The following is a 25,937-nucleotide window of genomic DNA, read 5'->3' on the forward strand; positions in this document are numbered from 1 at the left end:
ACACCTGGGGTGAGAAGATGCTATCATCGACAGAATGCCTATTTGGCGACCAGACAGACATTAATAACAGTATGTTTTTTCCAGGCTATGACTGTGGCCTTGGTCACAACATGTGTGTTCAATTGTGGGTAATAAAGGAATACTTGGAACTCAGGGTACAGGCAGAACTGAACAGAAACACTGAACAGAAACCGCTTGGTAATTGCGGTGTTAACCGTTAAGTTCATGGTTGTATTGTAACACCGTACCGATTAAAGTCATCAATTGAAAATATGCAGGAATAGGATAGTATCCAAATGTTCACACTGTGTAGCCACACGACGCTAAAGTAAATTGGGTGCCATTTAATAGTCTCATGTTCATTTGGAGCTAGCCTGATATAGTGAGACTTTGGAGACTATAGTAGACAAAGGCCTTTCCATTAACATGGATGATAATAAAGTATGTAAACAGAGGGAGGGGGTATAACTTACTTGAGATACTTTTCCCGTTCACTACCACGAGTCTCCTCAGCTTGCACCACTGGCAAAACACGACAGAAACACGGTTAGCCTACGCTTATAGCTTCCTAGGTGTAAGCATCCTTACCAGCTGTAATCAGTGCGCGCGGCAGCTGGGCTGGAAAACGCTTCAATCAACGGCACGCTCCTGCGCGCGGCAGACGTTGTGCGCGACAGCGGTGTTTTACTGAGTCTGGAAACAGCATGGAGCAAAGCGTATCGAAGGAAAAGGGGCGGGAGGGGGGAAGGAGACCGTTCATGCTCTCATCCTCCTCTACTTATACTGGTCTGTCCTTTAGTCAGCCTGGAGTGGATGGACTGGCACAGGAATTATTTTGATTCTATAGGCCTAACATAATTTTATTGTTTATTTTCTTATTTAATTCTTTCTTAATTCCGTAGTTGGACGATCCGTCACTTTAAGTATTTTTTTCTCCAAGATATGGACTATTGGCATTTCAATCTATTCCCGAGACTGAAGAACAGTAAGGACAGTTTCACAAGATTTAGCCTACAGTAATTTCATAGATTCACTTAATGAATTTCCAACAAAAAGCTTTAGGTTATTCTTTAACCGCCTATTGATATTTTGGCGCAACATGCTTTTATCAAATTAGCAATTGTTATAAAACGACCATATTGGAGAAGATGATCATAAACTTTAATCTCCAATCTTCAATAAATACTGCATGTATTTAGTTTTCAGCTGCCTAAGTCTGCATGGTGTTACGGGTTAACAATTCTAATGTAAGTTGGATATGTAATTGTCTGCCATGCACAAACGGGGACTATAATAATTGTTGCTTCCTTTTTTGCGTATCTAGATGCTCTTGGACAGTGATTATCTCTGAAACACGGTTAATTGTTATTATGAGTAGATATAGTTTCACACAATCACACTGCTGGCTTCACCTGCATTCGTTCGATTTTTCTTTTCAGTTGCCTGCCTTAAATTAAGTGGAACTTTTTTGTTTTGTTTAAGTAAGATAACTTTGAACTGGACTGATATTATCTATTTGATCTCCGACGGGTATAGGCTAAAGTTGTTATCCACGTATGTATTTTAGTATTTGTATCGGGGTTTGAGTTTGTATAAAACATCCGCTCTTCTCTGCTGATCCATGTCGTTCTTACCAGCAGGTTCTCGTTAATGAGAGGAAAAGAGACGCAGCCCCCCCTCGACCATAACCGAGTGAGAAGCCTTTCTTCTCCAGAATGAGCGCCAGCGGCCCCTCATACCTGCGGCGGCCGCTGCTGAACGCTCTGTTTGTCTTGGCCTCTTTGCTACCGGGAAGTTGCGCCTGCCCGAAACCATGCGCGTGTTACGTTCCCAGCGAAGTGCACTGCACCTTCAGATACCTGACCGCAATACCGCGCCAGATCCAGCCGGCTGTGGAACGAATTAACCTAGGGTGAGGGAAATAGTCTCTCTCTAATCTGTCTCTCTCTCAAACTCATGGTCCCCCTCTTTTTCCCTCCCTCCCTCCCTCCCTCCCTCCCTCTCTCTCACACACACACACACACACACACTCTTTCTCAAACACAAGCACACTCTCTAAAACTCATGCCCACCCCACGCCCCCTCTCCTCTTCACTCTCTCCCCCCCCCCTCTATTTTCATCTCCATGAGGAATGAAAAGACTTTCCCCTGCAGTCTCAGTGAGAGTGATGAGCCCTGACACAGTTTCTGTCCTGTCTGCAGCTACAACAGCATAACTGAGCTGAGAGAGAGCGATCTGTCTGGGCTGGTCCACCTGGAGCTTCTCATGCTTCACAGCAATACCATCCACAGCATCCAAGGCAGGGCCTTCCAAGACCTCCAGTCCTTACAGGTACACAACCCTCCCAGACATTACCAAACCATCCTCCGATCTCCCGCCAAGGTGAATCATCCTCTCCTCTCCCCGTGGAGCCTGTGAAAGGTGCCTTAGATCGTTCGTTGCGGAGAGAGAATCGTTTCCAGGCTTGGGGTGCCAAGGTGTGAAGGTTGTTAGAGAACGACACAGAAATCCATCTAGGAAACTGTCAAGATGAGCTCATTCATTGCATGGGTTTGTTCACGGTGCTAATGCATGTACATGCTTTTCTCTTCGGTTCAAAGACAGTTGTAGGCTCTGAGGGTTATAAGAGAGTTGGGGAAATTCATAAGAAAAAGAAAAAAACTTGGACAGCGTGTCTTTACAACACTTTTGCGTACACCAGCTTTGTACTTTTCACAGCATCTGATATATGAAGCGCTCCCAGATGGCTGCTCTCCGCTCACCCCCAGCCCTGTTTTCCAGCCAGACGTTAAAGGAGAAATGTCTCAGCCGAGACGGGCCTGACTGAAATATCGTTGTTAGCGACACACTTTCGCTCCCAGGGTGTTAACTCTGACCCATAAATCTCTTCTTTAAAGTGTAACTGAACTCCAAAACCTTTATTTTTTTGTTATAGCCCTACGATCATTACTCACACATAGCTAAACTCAGCATGCCTTTTTTGAATCAAAATCAGCATCAGCTTTATTGGCCAAGTATACACACACAAGGATGTATGTTTGAGTCAAAGAACATTTGGTTGTAAATCCCAACTCTTTTTTCCCCCTCAAAAACCGTTACAGGAATTTGTGACTAATGAGTGTATTTTCGAGTTATCCCAGGGAGAGGTTGTGAGTGAGAACGGGTTTGTGTTCATGTAGAGGCCGTTAATGAGAACCCCTCGCTCTCCCTCGCTCTCCCTCGCTCTCCCTCGCGCTCCCTCGCACTCCCTCGCTCTCCCTCGCGCTCCCTCGCACTCCCTCGCTCTCCCTCGCGCTCCCTCGCTCTCCCTCGCGCTCCCTCGCTCTCCCTCGCGCTCCCTCGCTCTCCCTCGCTCTCCCTCGCGCTCCCTCGCTCTCCCTCGCTCTCCCTCCCCACACAAGCCTCTTCTGTTGTGACTGCAGTTCCTCTTTCACGTCTCTCAGGTCCTGAAGATGAGCTACAACCAGGTGAGGGAGATACGCAAGGAAACGTTCAGAGGCCTACAGAGCCTGATCCGACTCCACATGGACCACAACCGCATCGAGTTCCTCCACCCCGAGGCGTTCTACGGCCTGACCGCGCTGCAGCTCGTTCACCTGGAGGGGAACCTCCTCCAGCAGCTCCACCCCGACACCTTTGTGACCCTGAGACACAGCCAGGTGTTCAAGGTGTCCTCCGTCAGGAACATCCACCTGTCGGACAACGCGCTCTCCAGTCTCCCTGCCGATGTGTTCTCCGGATGTGCCCGGCTGGAGAACGTCTTTCTCCATGGCAACCCGTGGTCATGTGACTGCCGTATGGAATGGTTCCCCGTCTGGGTGCAGAGGAACGCAGGTGAGGGAACACGTTTGGTTCCGTTTTTCGTTTAGAAACACTTTGCATGAAGATGATTTTAACTACCACATAGCTACACAGCTATAGCTATAGCAATAACATTGTAGTTACACAGGAAATAGAAGTTAGTATTTATCAACAAAACCTAAAGAAGGTTGTCTCTCCAAGAACAGGATTGAACTCCTGTAAGTTGAGAAACTGCCAGCAAGAGGATGGGAGAGTAAGACGACCTGACATGATTACATGGGATTGCCTTTGCTTAGCATCAGGATGTTCCCTCTCCCCAAACCTGTGGAGGAATGGAAAGCTTTTAGTCATACTTATGTTCCAGGATAGGCATGAAGGATTCCTCCCTCGTGTAAAGTCCTTTAGATGTTTTATACGACCGGGCACAGGCACGTTGGCAGTTTTACTGCACATGAAATGCATCATAAGATACAGCAGCATCGGAGCAGAGACATCTGGTGGAATCTCCACACGCATGGAATGAAGATGCCTCTACCTCACCACTAGCATCTTACTCAACACAAAACTCTATTTGTCTGTAAGCTAATGTTGCGTGGGAAGGAGTCCAGCAGGAAATGCATGCCTGTCCAAAGACGACAGATAAATCCTGAGTGAAGACAGGGCTCGACTTGTTTGAAGGATCATCTCAATCTTGGTCTCAGCTGGAGAGTAGAAATGGTACTCAGGGCCAAAATAGAGACAAACAAACTGCAGTCAGTGTCTTGAAAAGTCACACAGTTCCAGGAAGATCTTGTTTTGTGTAAGATGTACACAGATAAGCATAAATAGCATTAGTAATGATTTTCTCAAAGAAATCAAATGTCTTCCAGATTATCTCTCTCCCTGCCTCTGTTCTCTCTCTCTCTCTCTCTCTCTCTCTCTCTCTCTCTCTCTCTCTCTCTCTCTCTCTTTCTCTGTCTCTGTCTTTATCCCCTCCCTCCCTCCTTCCCTCCCCCCCCCCCTCTCTCTCTCTCTCCCTCCCTCTCTTTAGTTTCCTCTGCTCCCTCTCTCTCTCAGACACCATGCCTTGAATGTTTCCCCAGGTGTGCTGAAATGCAAACGGGACAGGAAATACCCCCGGGGCCAGCTCTGCCCTCTCTGTGAAACGCCGACCCCCTCCCAGGGCAGAGCCCTGGCCCAGCTCCCCAGCGAGGCCTTCTCCTGCTCCAAGCCCTGGATCCAGTCCCATCTGAAGCTGAGCAACTTCACCCTGGAGGAGGGCGACTACACCCCTGTCTCCTCCCGGGACTTCATCGCCCCCATTGGGTCCCTCCATATGAACCTGACGGACCAGTTCCAGAACGACGCCAGCCTGTCCTGCACCGTCCAGAGGCCCTCGGCCATGGAGGACCTGTCTCTGACTGTGGAGGAGGAGGGGGAGGCTAACGTCACCATGCTAACCGCTAGCATCTCCACGTCTCTAGTCTGCAACATCGATCACGAACACATTCAGCCGCTGTGGCGCATCCTGGCCACCTACAGCGACACGGCCATGAGGCTGGTGCGGGGTCTGATGCTGGCCAGGAGCCCGGAGATGGTGTACCGCTACAGGCAGGTGAGACCCGACCAGGTGAGGCCCGACCAGGGAGGCGAGGACATCCATACAGACGTTGAGGCTGAGGTCAAGGCTTCTCCCGCCTGGCTGATGCAAGGAGAGGTCAGCTTTCAGCTGGACCGCACCACAACCACTTTCTCCACCCTGCATATAAAGTACCAGTCAGTGGTCAACCTGAGGGTGGAGAGCGGACCCCCGAAGAAGGATCGCTACAGCTGGACCATGATCAGACGAGACAACCTGACCAAGACGGAACACGCCGTCCTCATAGGTTTGTTAAGTGTTTAGAAGACACATTTTGCCTTGTTGTTCAGGTCTCTACCAGAAATTCTCCTTGCTGTCGCAACATCATAACAACTTGTACTTAATATTTGTATGTTGATTTGGATAAAACCGTAAAGCTAAATGAACAAAACAAAACCATGAATGCTGTTGTGTCTCCAGGGGGCATTGTGGAGCTGAAGTGCATGACCCTGGGGGAGCCCAGGCCCTCGGTGGAGTGGATCCTGGCGGACGGCACCAAGGTGCGGGCGCCCTACACCAGCGAGGACCACCGTGTGGTGATCACGGCCGACGGGAGGCTCATCCTCCGGGGGGCGGATGTCTCGGACTCTGGTCTCTACCGCTGCATCGCCACCAATTACCTGGATGCCGACATGCTCAGCTTCCGGGTCACGGTGCTGTCGTCTGACGTGGAAGATGCGGAGGTGAACGGGGTCCGGCTCGCTCGGCTGCTGGGTCAGGGCCTGGTTCTGGACTGCGGGTCTTCAGGGAACCCCGAGGCCTCCATCCAGTGGGTTCTACCCGACAACACTGTGCTGGATAAGTCCAACAACAACCGGAAGCTCTACGAGAACGGAACCCTGGGGATCCAGCAGCTGACTGGCCAAGACCGAGGGTTCTACAGGTGCCTGGCAGCTAATCACCTGGGAGCGGACCTGCTGGTGTCACAGGTCACCGTGACGGGTCAGGGATTGAATGAAGGGGCGGAGGGGGACGGGGAGGGCTCTGGGGTGGAGGTTGATCCCAGTGTGCAGGAGGAGGCTGGCATGTCTCTCAGTGAGACTTCCTCTGACAGGACCAGTCAGGAGTCAAGGACCCTCACCTCAGATCGGCCCTATCCCAGACACAGGCCCCACGGCAGGGGGTCTGGGGGTAGGCTGGGAGGACGGAGGAAGGGTTCCGGCAACAGCAGGCAGACTGGGAGCTACAGGAGGGTCTTTGACAAAACCTCCAGGAAAGTGGACCCCCGGATGTTTGCGGAGTTCATGAAAAAGGCCCAAAGTGGATCCCCGGCCAAGACTGACAGGGATGAGTCCGACCCTGGGATGTCTGGGGACGGGGAGGAAGGCTCTGCGGAGGGTCTACTTCAGGGAGAGCCTGTTATGCCACTCAGAACCATCAAGCCAACAAAGGAAAACACTCACGATAGCACCATAGCAACAGCGACTGAGGCTGTGAGCACACAGCAGTTCTACAGTCAAACTGAATCCATGGCAACCACAGAGAGCGGTCAGTATTATGTTACGACAGACACAGATAACGGTCAAACCAGTGTCACGGCAACATCCAGGGATCCAGACAGACATCAGCCGAGCTTTACCACGTCAATGGACACCGCGTACACACAGACAACAGAGTCGCAAACTCAGTCTGATGCCACACCCATCAAGTCTACATTTACCCTTCCACCAGGGGGTGCCACAAAGAGTGTGAACGATGCAGTCGCTTCACATCCCACCAGTCCACACCACAGAGAAGCCAGCGAGAGCTATGCTATGGAGAGCAATACGAGCAGCAAGCGCCCCGTCACCCTCCGCCTCACTGTGACCAACACCTCCGACATCACCCAGCTCCTGTTCTCAGGAGACCCCCGCACCGACCCCGAAACCTCCACCTCCATCTCCGGCAGCGGAACCACCCTGACCTTCCTCACTGACCCCAACGTCACCCCCATGATGGACGGCCCTGGGCTCCCCTCGGACCCCATTGTCCACTCGTCCACAGACCCTGACAGCCAGACCACCTTCACGGCCGTAACGACTACCGAGAGGCAGCAGGATGAGATCACCTTCCACACCACCCAGAGGATCAAGTCTCCACGCCTGCCGGCCGGGTCCACCATTATCTCCCGCCAGCAGATACACATCATCCCTCCCAAGAAGGGGGCTCAGGGAGGGGGCCGCAGGAGGGGCCCCGGGAGGAGGAGGATCATCAAGCCCAACAGGATCACTGACATCCAGTCGTTCCTGGACAAGCTGTCCGGGAGGAAGCAAGGCAACAGAACGGTGCCGTTTAGCGTGGAGCTCACTACAGGTAGGCTGAACGGCGTTTGCGACTGGGATGAATATGTTTGATTTATGATTTATGGTATCACACCAGTCTGTAGTGATTTGCAGCGCAGTACATTGGGAATTAATTGGGAAATTTTTTTATGAAAGTATATTTTTCTTTCAGAGTGTGGTGAATGTGATGAGGATGGCAAGAGGAAGACTAGTGGCCTGACGGAGGAGACATCATCCACTGTCACTTCTCCATACTCTGACCCCTCCACCCCCCAGCCCCCCTCCACCCAGCCCCAGGCCAGGCTGGAGGTCTCCAGTGGCTACATTACCTCAGCTGACGCCCCGGAGGCCGACCCCACACCAGATCCTTACATGACAGATGAGCCAGGGACCTCCAGAAGCACCACAACCACCACCGCTGCCTCTAAGGTGATCCGGGGTCGAATCCCCTGGGACAGGCTGTTTGGTGGCAGGGACAGGAAAAAGGAGATACTGGACAGGTTACGCAAGCCAGTCAGACCACCGACTGCCACAGGGAGCTCAAGGACGGTCAAACCAACGACCGCAACAACGACCACAACCACAACCGAGCTGCCCACGGTCAATGCCCTGTCCGAACCTGTGACCGCGGCTCCCCCAGGGAGAGGGGTGGGGAACCCAGATGCCTCCTCTGGTGACGACTACGAAGACTCCTCCTCGGACCCGGAGACTCTGCGTTCAACCACATCCAAGCCTCCCTCTCACTGGAAGACCACTACTCCTTCAGCCAGCACCTCCCTGGAGACTCACACCATCCCCTCCCCGCCCACTGCCCAGCCCCCCCCTGGAGAGGCCCCCGACGAGGCCTCCTCCTCTGGGTTGGAATCAGAGGTGTCGGGGCGGTCCCCCTCGCGCCGGTTTGGGGGTAATCGTAGACCCAACGGAGGAGGGTCAGGGTGGACAAGGAGAGGATTCAGGGTTAGGAGGCCTTTCAGGAAGTCCACCACAACCACCAAAGCTCCCACCAGCACAACAGAAGCTGCAACCACCATGGAAACCACCATGGAAACCACCATGGAAACCACAATGGAAACCACCATGGAAACCACTATGGAAACCACCATGGAGACTACAATGGAAACCACCATGGAGACCATGGAAACCACCATGGAGACCACCATGGAGACCACCATGGAGACCACTAGAATGCCTCAGCACACTGTCTCTGTGTCCAAGCCCCTGTACACGCCCTCCAGAGAGGCTGAGCGGTCAGCCGTGACCGTGTCCACTGACCCCTACTACGACAATTGGAGGGAGCCTTCAACCAGCCGACCACCAGCCTACACCAGACTCCCAACCACCTCTACTACGCCCCACCCCACCACCACATACAGGCCCTACACCACCACCAGAATTTACAGCAACACCATCAGGGGGAACAGCAACGCCGGGCCACCCCCAGGCAGAGAGGGCGGGCGGTCCACACAGAGCACGCTGATCCAAAGACCCAGGCCCACCGTGTCCATTAGACCAAGAGGACAAGAAGAAAAGACCATGACCTTAGACACCCTGATGGTCCTGACAGCTGAGCAGGGCCACAGCAGCACCCAGCGGCCCTACAGCAGGCAGGACATAGACAACACCATCTCCAACGCCTACAACCATCTCACTGGATACGAGACCACCACGTCTAACATCGTGGGCTTTGAGCCTTCCACGGACAGCCTGCTCAGCAAGCCCAGGATAGTGGGGGGCAACGCCGCCAGTTACACCGTCCTCTCCAACTCCAACGCCTTCCTGCCCTGTGAGACGACAGGCAACCCTGAGCCGTCCATCAGCTGGAAGAGGTTCTCCTCAAGCACAGGTAGGAGAGGTTCTCCTCAAGCACAGGTAGGAGAGGTTCTTCTCAAGCACAGGTAGGTAGAGTTTCTCCTCAAGCACAGGTAGGAGAGGTTCTTCTCAAGCACAGGTAGGAAGAGGTTCTCCTCAAGCACAGGTAGGAAGAGGTTCTCCTCAAGCACAGGTAGGAAGAGGTTCTCCTCAAGCACAGGTAGGAAGAGGTTCTCCTCAAGCACAGGTAATGAGAGGTTCTCCTCAAGCACAGATAGGGAGGAGACACGTTGCTAAGGCCTGACTGCAAATCTATCTTTAAAAAAAGACTGTATAAACGGTATCTAATAGTTTCTGTTTATATCTATGAATGTCTGTCAACGTATGTTCTCTGTTCTCTGTCTCTCTCTTTGTCTCTCTCCCTGTCTCTCTTTCTGTGTCTCTCTCTCTCTGTCTCTCTCTCTGTCTCTCTCTCTCTGACAGGGAGCACGATAACAATCACAGGGCGGATGGGAAAGTTTGAGGTGTTCAAGAATGGTACCCTGTCCATCCAGAACGCCAACATCAAGGACCGCGGTCAGTACCTGTGCTTGGCGGAGAATCCCCAGGGCTCCACCAAGCTCCTGGTCATGCTGTCGGTGGTGGCCTACCCCTCTCGCATCCTGGAGCCCCACTTGAGGGAGATCCAGTCCCACTCAGGGGGGAAGGTGGAGATGACGTGCAAGACAGAGGGTCGGCCCTCTCCGCTGGTGTCCTGGATCCTGGCTAACCGCACGCAGGTCAGAGGTCACCACTCCAACCAGGACAGGGTGTGGGTGACCCCGGACGGCACCCTGGTCATCCAGCATGTGACCGTCTATGATCGGGGTCACTACAAGTGCATCGCGAGCAACCCGGCGGGGGCAGACACGGCCACGGTCAGACTGCAGGTGGTGGCAGCGCCCCCTGGTATCCTGGAGGACAAGCGGCAGCAGGTGAAAGCAGAGGCGGGCCAGGACCTGTGGCTGGCCTGCACCGGCCAGGGTAGCCCTCAGCCCACGGTGCACTGGGTGCTGTTTGACGGCTCTGTGATCCGTCCCCGAAGGACCTCTCCTGACCCCAGGGTGTCTGTGTTCCTAAACGGGACCCTCCTATTGGAGGACGTGGCGGTCACGGACGGCGGGAAGTACGAGTGCATCGCCACCAGCTCCACGGGCTCGGAGCGTCGCGTGGTTACCCTGGCGATAGAGAAGAGGGAGGCGGCGCCCCGGATCGTGGAGGCGTCGCGGCGCAGGACGGAGCTGGAGTACGGAGACCAGCTGAGGATGAACTGCTCGGCCAGCGGAGACCCCAAACCCTCCATCATCTGGAGACTGCCCTCCAAGGCTGTGGTGCAACAGAAGCACAGGTACTGAGACACACAACATACACACACTCACATATTTACTGTTCATAACACACACACTCACTGTGCATGACACGGCACACACACTCACAGACTTACTGTCCCAGACACACACACACACAGTCACACATGTAGTGTACCGGACAAAAACACATTCACACACAGGAAACCATGTGTAAAGTATTAGCTCAGGACCGTTGTGTATTAATGGTGAGCAGCCCTCAAATAGCTGAGGTTGTGTCTCCAGAGGGATTTCTGCTTGTTCCAAGCAAGCTGGACCCAGTCTCCATTTAGGCCATGGGGACACACAGTTTAACAGGAACATAGAGTTTAGAAACTTGGATTGGAGACAGATAGACTTTAAAAATAAAACCCTTCTTTGAATTGTACTCAATCTCTCTGGCATAAACTGCACACATTGCGTGGAAATATGTCTTGGGATCTCTTGGGATAACTGCACCGTTATTTATACCGCAGAAATATCCCAGTTTTCATAGTGAAGTTCGGGTTTCAAGTTTCTATTTTCCCTCATTTTCTGTTTCCTGCCCTGTTGGTGATTCCCCGAGGTACTGGATAATAGTGTTAGTGTTTATATCTGAGGATTAGTCAAAGCCCTGCTCTCCAAATCGGAGGAGGCACAATGAGATACGGTGCTCCTTGAATTCACAGACTTAGCGCTCAATCAAATCAGATTGGGTCCCAATGGAAGCAGGCTTAGGGTGATTAAAGAAGCCATTGGAATATAAACTGGATCTTTAAAACTTAACAACCTAAACACTGGGGATTGTTGTGAAGGATGGAACCTTTATTTCTTATTTTTTTAGATTTTCGGTTAGTTTACAATCCTAACCGTTGATTTTAGGTCCGTCGTTGTGGATATTTCAGTTATTACCTTCATTATGCCTTTACGGTATACTTTAGTAGCAAGAACATTTTCAATCTGCTTTTTATTCAGAAACGTTTATTTCCGTTCATTAATTTCAGTATTGCGTACAAGATTCAACAATGGGTTTTAGAAACAGTCTAATGTAAATCTCCCCTTGTAATTGTCATTCAGAGAGCGCCTGGTATTAGATTCAAGCAGATGCTTTTCCAGCAAATCAGTGGGCTGCATGTCAATGAGCTCTGATAACTCAACAAACTCCAGATGACATCCTACCACATGCTGTATTTTAATGACGAGTCGTAGCTCGCAGTGAAAACTAATAAAGGTTTCCAGGCCAACTCTTCTCTCTCCCCTCGATCTCTTCTCACTTACCAATGATTCTCAACAAGCCAGAACATGAAACATTGCATTTGTCCAAGAAACAAGATGGCGACATTTCAAATCTGTTTTTATTACAGTAACAACTCATTCAGAGTTCCGCAGAGAGGAGTGTGAGAGTTGCACAGTGACCCAGGCATCTCTGCCCTGGCACGTCCTGATAATGACCTTGACAGGCTGCCTCCCTCCTCTCCGGTTTGAGTAACACAACACCATCTGTGTCACGGCTTGGTCACTGGTCGCTTTGTTAAATCATTATTATCCTCACAACTATGTCATAAAGCGGGTTTATACAAACACTTACAGTCAAAGGTACAGTAATTTTTCCAGTTGTGTATGAACCGTGATAAACGACTGTTTTGAAACTGTGATGTTTTCTAGTGTTCGATTATTTTCTGCAACTGTAGGAGCTAACCCTTATAATGAGATGCTGGTGGCCTTGATGCGAGACAGCCGCAGATGATATATGCTGGTGTTGATGTGCTCTGAGGCTGACAGGTCGAGACAGAGAGACACACTCCCTGTGTGCTTCATGGAGATGGAGAGCAGCACAAAGCGTGTCCACATAAGCTCGACAGGAGGAAAACTCATTTCACAGGCTACATGTGAAGACAACGGCTACTGACTCAGCAGAATGTTAAATCAAAACAGAAAGTTTGTTCCCCGGTTTCAGTTCTACACATGGCACAGTTCCACAGAACGAAATGCTGATGATTGTTTACGAAAAGTACTGAGCTGGTAAAGAATACAAAGTTTACGAGAAACGCAGACTCATTCCTTTTCTGTGTGGTTGTGGTTTGTTTCTTTCATGAGAATAATTCCATGGTTTCCTTTTCTCATTCCCCAGAATGGGTAGCAGGATTCAGGTCCTGGACAACGGCACCCTGATCATCAACACCGTCAACGACAAGGACTCCGGAGACTACCTGTGCGTGGCCCGCAACGCGATCGGTGACGACCTCCAGCTGATGAAGGTCTACGTGTCCATGAAGCCTGCCAGGATCGAGCCCAAGGTGTACGGCAAGAAGCAGGTGCCGTATGGGAACGACCTGAGGGTGGACTGCAAGGCTTCCGGGGCACCAGAGCCAGAGATCTCCTGGGGGCTCCCCGACGGCACACTGGTCAACAGTGCCCTGCAGTCCGACAGCAGCGGGGGAGGAGGGCGATCAAAGCGCTTCATCCTGTTTGATAACGGGACTCTCTACCTGAACCAGGTGAGTCAGGGAAGTTAGCTGGACCAGGGGAGTCAGGAAGTTAGCTGAACAGGAAGTTAGCTGGACCAGGGGAGTCAGGAAGTTAGCTGAACAGGAAGTTAGCTGGACCAGGGGAGTCAGGAAGTTAGCTGAACAGGAAGTTAGCTGGACCAGGGGAGTCAGGAAGTTAGCTGAACAGGAAGTTAGCTGGACCAGGGGAGTCAGGCAGTTAGCTGAACAGGAAGTTAGCTGGACCAGGGGAGTCAGGAAGTTAGCTGAACAGGAAGTTAGCTGGACCAGGGAGTCAGGAAGTTAGCTATACGGGAAGTTAGCTGGACCAGGGGACCCTGGACCCTCCCTCCAAATTAATCTATAGTTTTTGAGAAACTTTTTTTCCAAAAGAAAATTCCTAGTTAGGGCGGGCAGGCAGTAGGAGTGTTAGTGTTGAATCCCTTTAATTCTTCCTGTCTGATGGGGGAAGGGTGAAGTGTGTGTATGTTCCAAGGTGTTGTGTGTGTGTGTGCACATGTGCATGAGTGTGTGACTGTGTATTCCCCCCCCCCAAATAATCAACCTTTCTAAACTTTCTTTCTAAAAAGAAAAAAAATCATTGTTTACCCTTCCTAGATGACTTTTTCCCTCCCCCCCCAAAAAAAATCTAACTTTATAAATAAATAAAAAATTCTACCTTCAGAAACTTTATTTTTCAAAAGTAAAGTGACAGCTTACTTCCTATCTGTTGCTAGCAGCCTCCAGTCAGTAACCTTTACTTCCCCTCCTCTCCTTCCAGGTGGGCATCTCGGAGGAGGGCGACTACACCTGCTACGCCGAGAACCATCTGGGGAAGGACGAGATGCACGTCCACATCACCGTGCTCACGGCCGCCCCGCGGATACGCACACCCAGCAGGACATACGCCAAGGTGGCGCCCGGAGACAACATCCGCTTCGACTGCGAGGCAGCCGGCGAGCCCAAACCCAAGATCCTGTGGATGCTGCCGACCAACGACATGATCGCAGCCTCCAACGAGCGCTACCTCATGCATGTGAACGGCTCGCTGGACATCAGAGACGCCAAGCCGGTGGACGCCGGTGAGTACGTATGTATGGCCCGCAACACAGCCGGGGACGACAGCAAGGTGTACAAGCTGGACGTCGACGGGAACCCTCCGGTGATCAACGGATACTACCGGAACAGGACAGTGGTGAAGGACACCGCGGCCAAATATTCCAGGAAGCTAATCGACTGCAAAGCCGAGGGAGACCCGCCCCCAAAGATCACCTGGATCATGCCGGACAACATCTTCCTCACGGCTCCGTACTACGGCAGCAGGATCGTCGTGCACCCCAACGGGACGCTGGAGTTCCGGAACGTGCGTCCGACGGACACAGCGGAGTTCATCTGCATGGCGAGGAACGATGGTGGGGAGGCGGTGATGGCGGTGCAGCTGGAGGTCACGACCTCGCTCAGACGGCCCATCTTCAAGAACCCCTTCAACGAGCGTGTCGTGACCCGCACGGGGAAAACCACCGTGCTCAACTGCTCCGCCGACGGACACCCCGCCCCGGAGATCACCTGGCTGCTGCCGAACGGAAGCCGCTTCGCCCCCGGCCCCGAGCGCGGCCCGCGGCATCACCAGGGCAACGACGGCACTTTCGTCATCTACAACCCCAGCAAGGAGGATGCTGGGAAGTATCGTTGCTCCGCCAAGAACTCCATCGGCTACATCGAGAAGCTGATTGTCCTGGAGGTGGGGCAGAAGCCGTACATCCTCACCCGCCCCCGAGGGATCATCCGCAGCGTGTCTGGGGACCCCCTCTTCCTGCACTGTCTGGCAGACGGCAGTCCCAGGCCCAGCATATTCTGGCTGGTCCCAGGAGGCCACACCCTGGCCCGGCCTCAGGTCCAGGGCCGGCACCAGCTGATGGAGAATGGCACCCTGGTGGTGAAGGACACCACCCTCCACGACCGGGGGAACTACGTCTGCCGGGCGAGGAACGAGGCCGGTGAGGCTGTCCTCACCGTCCCGGTCATCATCATCGCCTACCCACCACGCATCACCACAGGCCCGCCCCCCACCGTGAGGGCGGCGGCTGGGGTGCCTGTCCAGCTCATCTGCGCCGCCATCGGGATTCCCAAGCCGGAGGTGTCCTGGGAGCTTCCTGATCACTCGGTGCTGTCGGCCGCTAGCCAGGGGCGTCCTCGGGGCAGCGAGCTGCTACACCCCCAGGGAACCCTCATCATCCAGAGGCCCACCACCTCAGACTCCGGAACCTACAAGTGCCTGGCCAAGAATCACCTGGGCTCAGACACGAGGGTCACATACCTGAGGGTGCTGTGAGAGACAGGCTGTGGATACAAAGTATGGAGTATGGATAATGTGTGGATATATAGTGTGGATATAGAGTGTGGATATAGAGTGTGGATTAGGAGTGTGGGTATAGAGTGTGGATTAGGAGTGTGGGTATAGAGTGTGGATTAGGAGTGTGTATATAGAGTGTGGATTAGGAGTGTGGATACACCAGTATGGACACGCCAGTATAAAAACTATGAACAGCCAAGAACCTGCTCCAGTGCTTATCTTTCAGCGTCTCCTGTATTATACACTATGTTTCCAGAGTGGACTTGTTTTCCGTGTGTGGATCTGTGAGGATCAGAGCTCGTGGAACAGTTGGACTGGATCGCTTCTACTCTCCCGGTGAACGAAAGGAATGAACAAAGGCACGAGGGAAAGGAGGAGAAACTGTACAGAGAAGGCCCTGTTCTCAGCCAGGAACTCTGGGAAGGCGAGAGCTGTTATTCTTGTCATAAGGTGGAAGTCAGGGGTCTGGAAACCTCAGAGTGGTTTTCATTAGGACTGTTTATTAAGAGGAGGGCCGGACGGCCAAGCTACGGCGTTTTCTTCCAGACGCTGCTGCAAACAAGGATGAAATTACAGCCCACGAAGAAGTGAGAGCGAGAAAGAGGAGCGCTCCCTGTGGGATTCGACCCCCACAGACTCAGCATGTTTATGTCTTGTGACTCAAGGTTTTGTGACCGAAACCGCTGCAGTTAAACAGGGACAATAGACACGTTCATAGAAGGAGAAAGCTATTTTTCTATCTGTCAGAAATCAAACTTTCCTTTACATATGAACAGAGCTTTAAATAGTAAAAGACACAATATAAATATTAGCATCAATTTTACACTGGACCAGTATGCAGTGTCTTCACATTTCTATATTTGGTTTCTCTGCAATGAACTTTGTCTGGTAATTGCTTTTTTTGTTATCCTCACCATGATAAACTGAATGTCCTGCCATTCTCTTGGTATGTATTCTCACTGGCATGGGTGTTGATTTGACACTGTTCATGTTCAGACTTCATACAACTACACAGTATCCTTCTTCCTTTAATAATATATTTTGTAGAAAATATTTACTTTACGAAAATGTATATATGCAATTTGTGATACCCAGGAAAATAAATTAAACACAGTGGAATTTGTGTGTCATGTCTTTGAATTCTGCATGTGGCTTTTTTCTTTGTGTTTTGAAAATGTAAATCTGCAGAATCCCTAAGGTGCCGGGATGTTTGTGTCAGACTGGAGAGGAGGAGCAGAGGTGGAGGTGGAGATGTCAGTTTGCTTATGTTGCCTGGGTGACAGGATGATGAGTTGGAGCAGAGACCACACACACTCAAACACTCTGACACACACACACACTCAAACACTCTGACACACACACCCACACTCACACACACTCCAGCGAGTCTCCTACATTAAGAACAATCGTTTTAAAACCATCTTACGTCTTAACAGAAATATTCCATCTGTAAAGAAGAGGCCAACAACTGGAAACAATTTTGTGAGTAAATTGCAACTATTTAGGGTCTCGTTTTAATGACGCTCATCTAGAATACGTAGGAGAAGAACCTTGTTGCTCCTGTTGACTTAAATTTGACCTTCCATCATCATGACAACGCTGTCTGTCCAAAACAATCGTCAGGCGGACTGGGCGGTTCAAAATTCAACTGACAAATTTATATAAATACATACAAATATTTATTTCTGTATTTTCTTACTACTCAGGACTCAGTCCTGAGCAATGAGACCAAGAGAAACTACTGGTCACTTAGGATTTGGTTGTTCCCCAACAAATCTATATATATAGATATTTACATGTATTAAAATGTATTGTCTTCTCTTCGTAGACATGACTCAGTCCAGAGTGGGCCCGCACAGCCCAGACAGGAAGGAGAGGAATTCTCTCCTATAAAGATGAGGGCCAACGGCCCGGGTTAGGAGAAACCGCTGTCATGGGAACGAGGGAAGACAAATCACACGCAATTAACCAGTCTGGCAAAATGGCGCCCAGAACAAACCAGACAGTTGTATGCGACTGATTATTCATGGAGACCCTGACCTGAGGATGATCTGGGTTTGTATGTTGTTTCAGTTTGGGGTTGTAGCTGTGAGAGCTGAAGGACTTGATCTTCAAGTGGCAGCTTTGTTTCTAGGGGAACCCACTCAAACCCAAACATGGGATTTCCCCATCCTCATCCCTCCACCCTCGTTCCCCTGATTGCCACAGTGTCAAATAAATACTTACAAATGTTAACTTACAACCAGGCAAGAATGTTTATGAGTGTGTGTCTGTATGTGTGTGTGTGTGTGTGTGTGTGTGTGTGTGTGTGTGTGTGTGTGTGTGTGTGTGCGTGCGTGTGTACCCACGTGTAAGAAAGATTCATTCTTATGTAAGTTACATTTCATTTCATGTATGTATTTTAAAATGATTAATTAAAGAAAAATCCATGATTCTATCATATTTATACTTTCAACCTACCAGTCTCCAGGTCCGAGGCCACATCGGGAGATCTGCACCCCAGGCCCGGTACACCAAAGGCAGGGCAGGCCGGCCCATGCTCCCCCTCCTCACGGCAGCCCTCCTGTATGATCCCCGACTGTTTGTTTTCCATTCTGGTCTCTGGAGAAGCCTGCAGAGAAGCCTGCAGGGCCTGTGTGATTGATGAGCTGAACCCTGGACGACCCCAGCCTCAGCTCAAACGCTCATCATCGACCCCTGGATGGTGACCCATGTGACCTTATCACACCCTCAGTGGTCCTCGGCTGTTTATGGATGAGATTACAAAGATCTCCAGGAGCAGGGTTGGAGTGTAACCCTACAGGAGGGTATCTCTCCAGAAGCAGGGTTGGAGTGTAACCCTACAGGAGGGTATCTCTCCAGGAGCAGGGCTGGAGTGTAACCCTACAGGAGGGTACCTCTCCAGGAGCAGGGCTGAAGTGTAACTCTACAGGAGGGTATCTCTCCAGGAGCAGGGTTGGAATGTAACCCTACAGGAGGGTATCTCTCCAGGAGCAGGGCTGGAGTGTAACCCTACAGGAGGGTACCTCTCCAGGAGCAGGGTTGGAGTGTAACCCTACAGGAGGGTATCTTTCCAGGAGCAGGGTTGGAGTGTAACCCTACAGGAGGGTACCTCTCCAGGAGCAGGGCTGAAGTGTAACTCTACAGGAGGGTATCTCTCCAGGAGCAGGGTTGGAATGTAACCCTACAGGAGGGTACCTCTCCAGGAGCAGGGCTGAAGTGTAACCCTACAGGAGGGTATCTCTCCAGGAGCAGGGTTGGAGTTTAACCCTACAGGAGGGTATCTCTCCAGGAGCAGGGCTGGAATGTAACCCTACAGGAGGGTATCTCTCCAGGAGCAGGGTTGGAAATATCTAGAAGTGCTTAGTGGTTTCCGTAGCAACTGAGAGTGCACGCCAGTGCTGGCAAGGAGAATGAAAGATCTTAGAAGTTATTGAGAAATCATGGTGAAAAAACAAAGTAAGTCTAAGTAGATGGAGGAGGGAGTGTGGGGTGAGACATATTTCTGGTCTCTGGCAGCAGTTCCTCAACAAACAACATCCCAAAGCCTTTTAAGCTACAGAAGTTTCCGAAAACGTGAACATGGAAAGTTGGAACGTGGTGAGAGCAGGAGAGATATTGGCCCGAGATCCTGTTGATATGACCACACTGTTGTCATGGATATACGGGCTAAAACATGTTTTGTCTCACAATCTTTAAACTTCACAACTAGTGTGAGTGAAACTCAAAGAAGGAAAAGAGTTGACCACACGCTTAGTTTGGGCTGCAGTCCAGCAAATGCCTTTGGATGGAAAACCATACTATGTATTCACACTCACACAATACACACTCACACACTTGTTCACGGATCTCTGCCTCAGAATCTGCGGTGATGTTAGAATTTCACATCGGCATCCCAGAATCCACACCTCCATCTTCCAGACACAAGGGAGAGATTCATCTTCCCGCTGCCCACCCAGACCTCTTCATTCCTGGGGTCGGGACCCCCACGTCAGTGCCTCGCAGCTCCTTCATGAAAAGCAGAGAGAAACATCACAGACACTACAGAATATTTTCAAACCGGCATGGTCGAATTTCGCCGTGTCTTCAAGCTGGGATTGAACCGTCTCTGTGCCAACGCCGAGAGACCAGTCCCATCCTCCAGCCCCCTAACAACCGTTCAGGTAGAATTCCATCCAAACTCTTGAGTAAGCAAACACAGGAGCTCTGAAAGGTCCTGTTTGAGTACCTCATCACACTCAAGTCCTAGTGAGACAGTTTTAATGGGCCCATATCTCAGGAGCACAGGAAGTACTTTCATGGGGTCTCTCTGATCTGATTGGTTCCAGATGTGACACAGGTCCTGTGAGCATAAACAGGTGGGCCGATGGAGCCAATCACAGCCTTCTCCTTCGGTCCCCAGACACACTCTGTGATCAGGAAAAACATCAAAGCAGGTCCTGTGGCCCGGCGTTCACACACACACACACACACACCTCAGATTACATACAGACACCTTTAGAAGTGTCCTAAAAGAATAAATAAATATGCAAAAATGCACACACGCGCATATGCACACACACACTCACACACTAAACGTGAGAGAGGTGGTGGACCTCTCATGCTGGCTACCATGATGCTCTCTGTGGGGAGTGAAAATGGGATCAGGTTCTCCAACACCACATGGACAAACAAACTGAGGGGGGAGGTAGGTGGGGAGGGGAGAGAGGAGCAGGTGGAGGGAGAGATGCATGCAGAGTATCCCTGGGGCAGGAGAAGTGGTTTTGAAGTGACGTGATCAATGATGTTGCAGTATTCAAATCTCCAGTCATGTATCAACGGAATCACATCTCCGGTTTCTCAGCCAGGGAGAGGGGCGTGGTCTAGCAGAGTTCATACCACCAGGGGTTTCTCAGCGAGGGAGAGGGGCGTGGTCTAGCAGAGTTCATACCACCAGGGGTTTCTCAGCGTGTCATCTAGCATGTTAGCATGTAGACGTCTCACGTCCTTTCAGGAGGAGCTGTCTTCTCTTGGACGTGCCCTGTGTTAGAGAACAGGCAGCTCTATACAGATCACTGCAGGTCGTCTTCACGTCTCAGCTGACAGGCTGTATAAGCCTTGAGAATTAAACCCAGTGGATATTGATATCGTGTGGGATTTCAATGGCATGTTCTTGCCAAACAGGCGTTTTCAGACCCTCTCTGTCCCGTAAAGGGACAGATGGTGTTCCTGTTGACATCGTCATGGTTACAGCCCCCCACGTTCTATGAAGCAGTGACTGTCACTGAGGGGCGGAAACAATTTGCTTCGTGTCTCTTAAAAAATGAAGTGTGTGTGTTTGGACAAGACATGTTGTTGGAGTGTGTGTGTCAGGAGTTAGGGGTGTTTGTACTGAGGAACTTGCTCAGACAGGAAGTCATGTGGAAGAAAATACTTCACACTATGATAATGTTACGGTACGTCTGATAAACATTGACCAAAACCCTCCTCTCACAGGGAGGCAGACTGGGTCGTCTTTAATCTGTCTTTACTGTGTATTTACGGTTAAGAGGTTGCAGGTTTGAATCCCCCTCTGCATATTGTTTCCTTTACATCCCAAAGGCAACCTTTCTGAAATGGGCTCTTATATTTCATCAGCCTTGAAAAGCCAGCCATCCAGCCAGCCATCCAGCCATCCATCCAGGCATCCAGCCATCCAGCCATCCAGCCAGCCAGCCATCCAGCCATCCAGCCAGCCAGCCAGCCAGCCAGCCAGCCAGCCAGCCAGCCAGCCAGCCATCCAGCCAGCCATCCATCCAGCCATCCAGCCATACAGCCATACAGCCAGCCATCCAGCCAGCCATCCAGCCATCCAGCCATCCATCCAGCCATCCATCCAGCCATCCATCCAGCCATCCAGCCATCCATCCAGCCATCCAGCCATCCATCCAGCCAGCCAGCCATCCAGCCAGCCATCCAGCCAGCCATCCAGCCAGCCAGCCAGCCATCCAGCCAGCCATCCATCCAGCCAGCCAGCCATCCAGCCAGCCAGCCAGCCAGCCAGCCAGCCAGCCATCCAGCCATCCAGCCATCCAGCCATCCAGCCATTCAGCCATCCAGCCATCCAGCCAGCCATCCAGCCATCCAGCCAGCCATCCAGCCAGCCATCCATCCAGCCATCCAGCCATCCAGCCATCCAGCCATCCATCCATCCATCCAGCCAGCCATGCAGCCAGGCAGTGAGAGCAGGGCTTGGCAGTAATGAGACCTGCAGGCCTTCTAAACAGCCTCACAGTCCAGTTTAACAGCCTGTGGTACTTAACACTCATCATGACATCAGCTTCCCGACTACCTGCGCTGTCCTGGCCGTCTCACGAAGATGACCTCACAGCTCCCAGGCAACAGTAAAATGCGCTCTGACATCACAGGAAAGAATGCGCTTCACGACCTCTGAGTGTTCCGTGGTTGCTACCCAAGCTGTGTTGTGTTGGCGTCTCCTGGAAGCCAGCGAAGAAATTACAACTGTCATAAAAAACATGTCATTATATGAACGTATTTTAAAAGTTATTTAGACACCTTTTATTATGGATGTCTAATCGTATGTGTGCATATGTGTTTGAGCAGACCCACACCAGTGTCACAGTGGACACTTGGGGCTTGTGGGGACCGGAGTAATGAACCTCAGTCAGCTGTTAGCAACCCTCGCAAACCTGTCAACAGACACACAACCAGCTCCCAGCCCCCCTCAACAGACACACAACCAGCTCCCAGCCCCCCTCAACAGACACACAACCAGCTCCCAGCACCCCTCAACAGACACACAACCAGCTCCCAGCACCCCTCAACAGACACACAACCAGCTCCCAGCCCCCCTCAACAGACATACAACCAGCTCCCAGCACCCCTCAACAGACACACAACCAGAACCAGCCTCCATTGTTCCCCAGTTACATTGTTTCTGGATGGAAGTGGATCATAGAAGATATTGTGTGGAGTGTGTGTGTGTGTGCGTGCATGAGTGTGTGTGTCCTCTGAGGGGTCTGCCAGGAACAGTAGCAGGAGACACCTGACCCTAGCCAAACCCTCAGAGCCTCAGAGCCTCAGAGCCTCTCTCCATCAGGGGGTTCGCAGCTGCTCCCCGTCTCAGTGAGAACATACCCACACAGGCACACAAACACACACAGGCACACACACTCACACACACACACACACACACACACAGACTTACAGACTTAAGAGCAGATGCTCTTATCCAGAGCGACTTACAGTAAGTACAGGGACATTCTCCCCGAGGCAAGTAAGGTGAAGTGCCTTGCCCAAGGACACAACGTCATTTTGCACGACCGGGAATCGAACCAGCAACCTTCTGATTACTAGCCTGATTCTCTAACCACTCAGCCACCTGACTCCCTTAACACATACACACTCTCTCTCACTCACATGCACACACACCTACACAGTTGAATTTTTTTTCAACCTTTTGAAACAAAAACAGTTTCTAACCCTAACCCTAACCTTTGTTCAGGACATGAAACACAACATGACACAACTAGTTTTTCAGAAACTTTATTTTCAAAAATAATGTTTCAACTTTTCAAAACCTTTTTTTCGATTTAAAATGTCTCAACCTTTTTAAACCTTTTTTTACCCCTTCTACTTCCAACCTACTTTTTTATATTTATTTTTAACTGGGAGAGCGAGGGAGAGAGGGAGAGAGGGAGAGAGGGAGGAAGGGAGTGAGGGAGAGTGTAAGTGTGAAAACAGGAGTGTTGAATCCCTTTAATTCTTCCTGTCTGAGTCGGATGAAGAGTGTTTCTGTTCCAAGGTGTTTTTGTGTGTGTGCATATGTGCATGAGTGTGTGAGTGTGTATCTGTTCATATGTGTGTGAGTGTGTGTGTGTGCATGTGTGTATGCTGTTCCCTCAGACAGGAAGTGAAACACACAGGAAGAAGCAAGCTGACTCAGTCAACACAACACCACAGTCAGGAAACCAAGGGTTGTCATGCCAACACCACTGGAACACACAGGAAAGAGACAATGAACAAAAATAAAACAGTTGAGTTTAAAATAGTCCTCCACAGAAACCAGGCCCCAAAATTACCATTATTTACTTTTGGCATTCACTTGTCAAGTAACAGAAGAAGATCAAGTTCAATCTGTATAACTTTATCTGGTCAACAGGACACTAGACGGATGAAGACGATGTTGATAACAGGAAAGAGAGATCCACCAGGATCAGAACTGAACACCTCAGGATGTTGATAACAGGAAGGAGAGATCCACCAGGATCAGAACTAAACACCTCAGGATGTTGATAACAGGAAGGAGAGATCCACCAGGATCAGAACTAAACACCTCAGGATGTTGATAACAGGAAGGAGAGATCCACCAGGATCAGAACTAAACACCTCAGGAGTTCAACGCAGCTGAGAACCAGCTCAGTCAAATACTTTTATGTTTCATGTGATCAGTTATGATTTGAAGAAACCCTCAAGTGTTAAATTGAATGTAAGCGTGCTGTAAAGACTTGTGTCTTTTAACCTGATTTTCAACAGTGCAGACAAGAAGACACAAGAGGTGGCTTTCACACTTTTGGACATGTTTCATCAAGCAAGGCCACGTAACACACCAGTCTGCTGAGTGGGCCGCATCTTCCAGGCTTGTGTGTGTGTGTGAGTGTGTGTGAGTGTGTGTGTGTGTGTGTGTGTGTGTGTGTGTGTGTGTGTGTGAGAGTGTGTGTGTGTGTGTGTGTGTGTGAGTGTGTGTGTGTGTGTGAGTGTGTGTGTGTGTGTGTGTGTGTGTGTGTGTGTGTGTGTGTGTGTGTGTGTGTGTGTGTGTGTGTGTGAGAGTGTGTATGTTCATTCATCTCTAAGTACAGTGCAGCTTCAAGAAGCAAGAAGATACATCTGTAATAAATATGACGTGTTTAAAAAAATAAAAGACATGGACATTGGATGTGTCTTAAGACTCCACGATTAGAAACGATCCGTTAAGAAGGGAAACTCCTCCAGGAGCAGTGCTGCGCAGCACAGATGGATAACGTCCAGAAGTTATGCTCACCGTCGTAAAACCAGCTTGATGTCATGTGAAAGAGAACTAAAGTTCTGACCAGGGGAGAGCTGACTGCAGTATCCTCCAAGACGTCTCCTAGCAACTCACACAGGTTGTCTCCAAGCCAACGGACGACACAAACATTACTCAAGACAGATCCATCCAGACAAACAAAAGTCCAGAAAAATGAACGACAACAACTGCATCCCTATCTTCCATCAGGTGTCAGGACGCCTCTTCAAGCTCCTTTTGGTCTGAGGGCACAGGAAGCCCGTGCTCCTGGTCTGAGGGCACAGGAAGCCCGTGTTCCTGGTCTGAGGGCACAGGAAGCCCGTGCTCCTGGTCTGAGGGCACAGGAAGCCCGTGTTCCTGGTCTGAGGGCACAGGAAGCCCGTGCTCCTGGTCTGAGGGCACAGGAAGCCCGTGTTCCTGGTCTGAGGGCACAGGAAGCACCACTGAGCAACATCACTGCTTGTGATGTCCAAGTCTGTTTACTTCCTGTGACCCAAGTCCTGTTGTAGTGCTGTCTGACAAGAGACTGCACCCATGAAATAGTTTAACCACAGTAGTTGCACCTGAGATACGGAGTTTTGGCTGCCCTGTATTATGTTATGTCATGGCTAAAATGAAGCCCTCTGTGACATTGCTTGTAAAAAGGGCTATACAAATGAATTTGATTTGATTTAAAATGATGGTCTTGCACTGAAGTTGAGATAGAACGTTCCTCAACTCTGACCACTGAGATGCTGTTATAACTCTGCACTTCTGGTCCTAGATTTTCATCTGGACTTTATATACTGTATGCAGTATTTGTCCATTGTGAAAAAAGAGAAAAGCATCTGCTAAACTAATAAAACAAATCAAAATGTTTTGGAGGCTGAATACTGGACTGCACTGCTGACATGGAACCCCATTTGGACACATCCTGTGCGACTCTGAGATGCAGCACAAGTGAACTTCCACCCAGTTGCTTAATAAACTGTCTGGATCTGAGCATCCTGGGGGGCAGACGGCTCCTCGAGCCAACATGGCGTGACAGGAAGTGTAAAGCAGAAGGAATAGAGTCTGACGCTGTCACTTTCCCCTCTCAGCGGGTCGCACACACATCAGGAATTAAGAAGAGAAGAAAACAGGTCTTCATCTCCTGCAGGAGTCCAAGGTCCTCCATTCTGACTGTCCAAGGTCCTCCATTCTGACTGAACGAGCTCTACCCATCCTCCATTCTGACTGAACG

At 50.6% G+C, this 25,937-nt stretch overlaps 1 protein-coding gene across 1 annotated transcript; it reads left to right on the plus strand.

Annotated features, from left to right (window-relative positions):
- The first annotated feature begins 1,715 nt into the window (after positions 1–1,715).
- igsf10 (immunoglobulin superfamily, member 10) lies at positions 1,716–16,804 on the plus strand. Its single transcript, XM_067246364.1, has 11 exons — positions 1,716–1,912; positions 2,203–2,332; positions 3,445–3,835; positions 4,885–5,667; positions 5,841–6,867; positions 6,982–7,712; positions 7,854–8,701; positions 8,813–9,524; positions 9,974–10,877; positions 12,986–13,352; positions 14,122–16,804. Exons 1-11 carry the CDS (start codon positions 1,716–1,718, stop codon positions 15,670–15,672), a joined length of 7,641 nt encoding a protein of 2,546 aa, XP_067102465.1. The 3' UTR covers positions 15,673–16,804.
- Positions 16,805–25,937: the final 9,133 nt, after the last annotated feature.

The sequence above is a fragment of the Osmerus mordax genome, chromosome 11 (genome assembly GCF_038355195.1).
Source record: "Osmerus mordax isolate fOsmMor3 chromosome 11, fOsmMor3.pri, whole genome shotgun sequence".
Taxonomy (NCBI): domain Eukaryota; kingdom Metazoa; phylum Chordata; class Actinopteri; order Osmeriformes; family Osmeridae; genus Osmerus; species Osmerus mordax.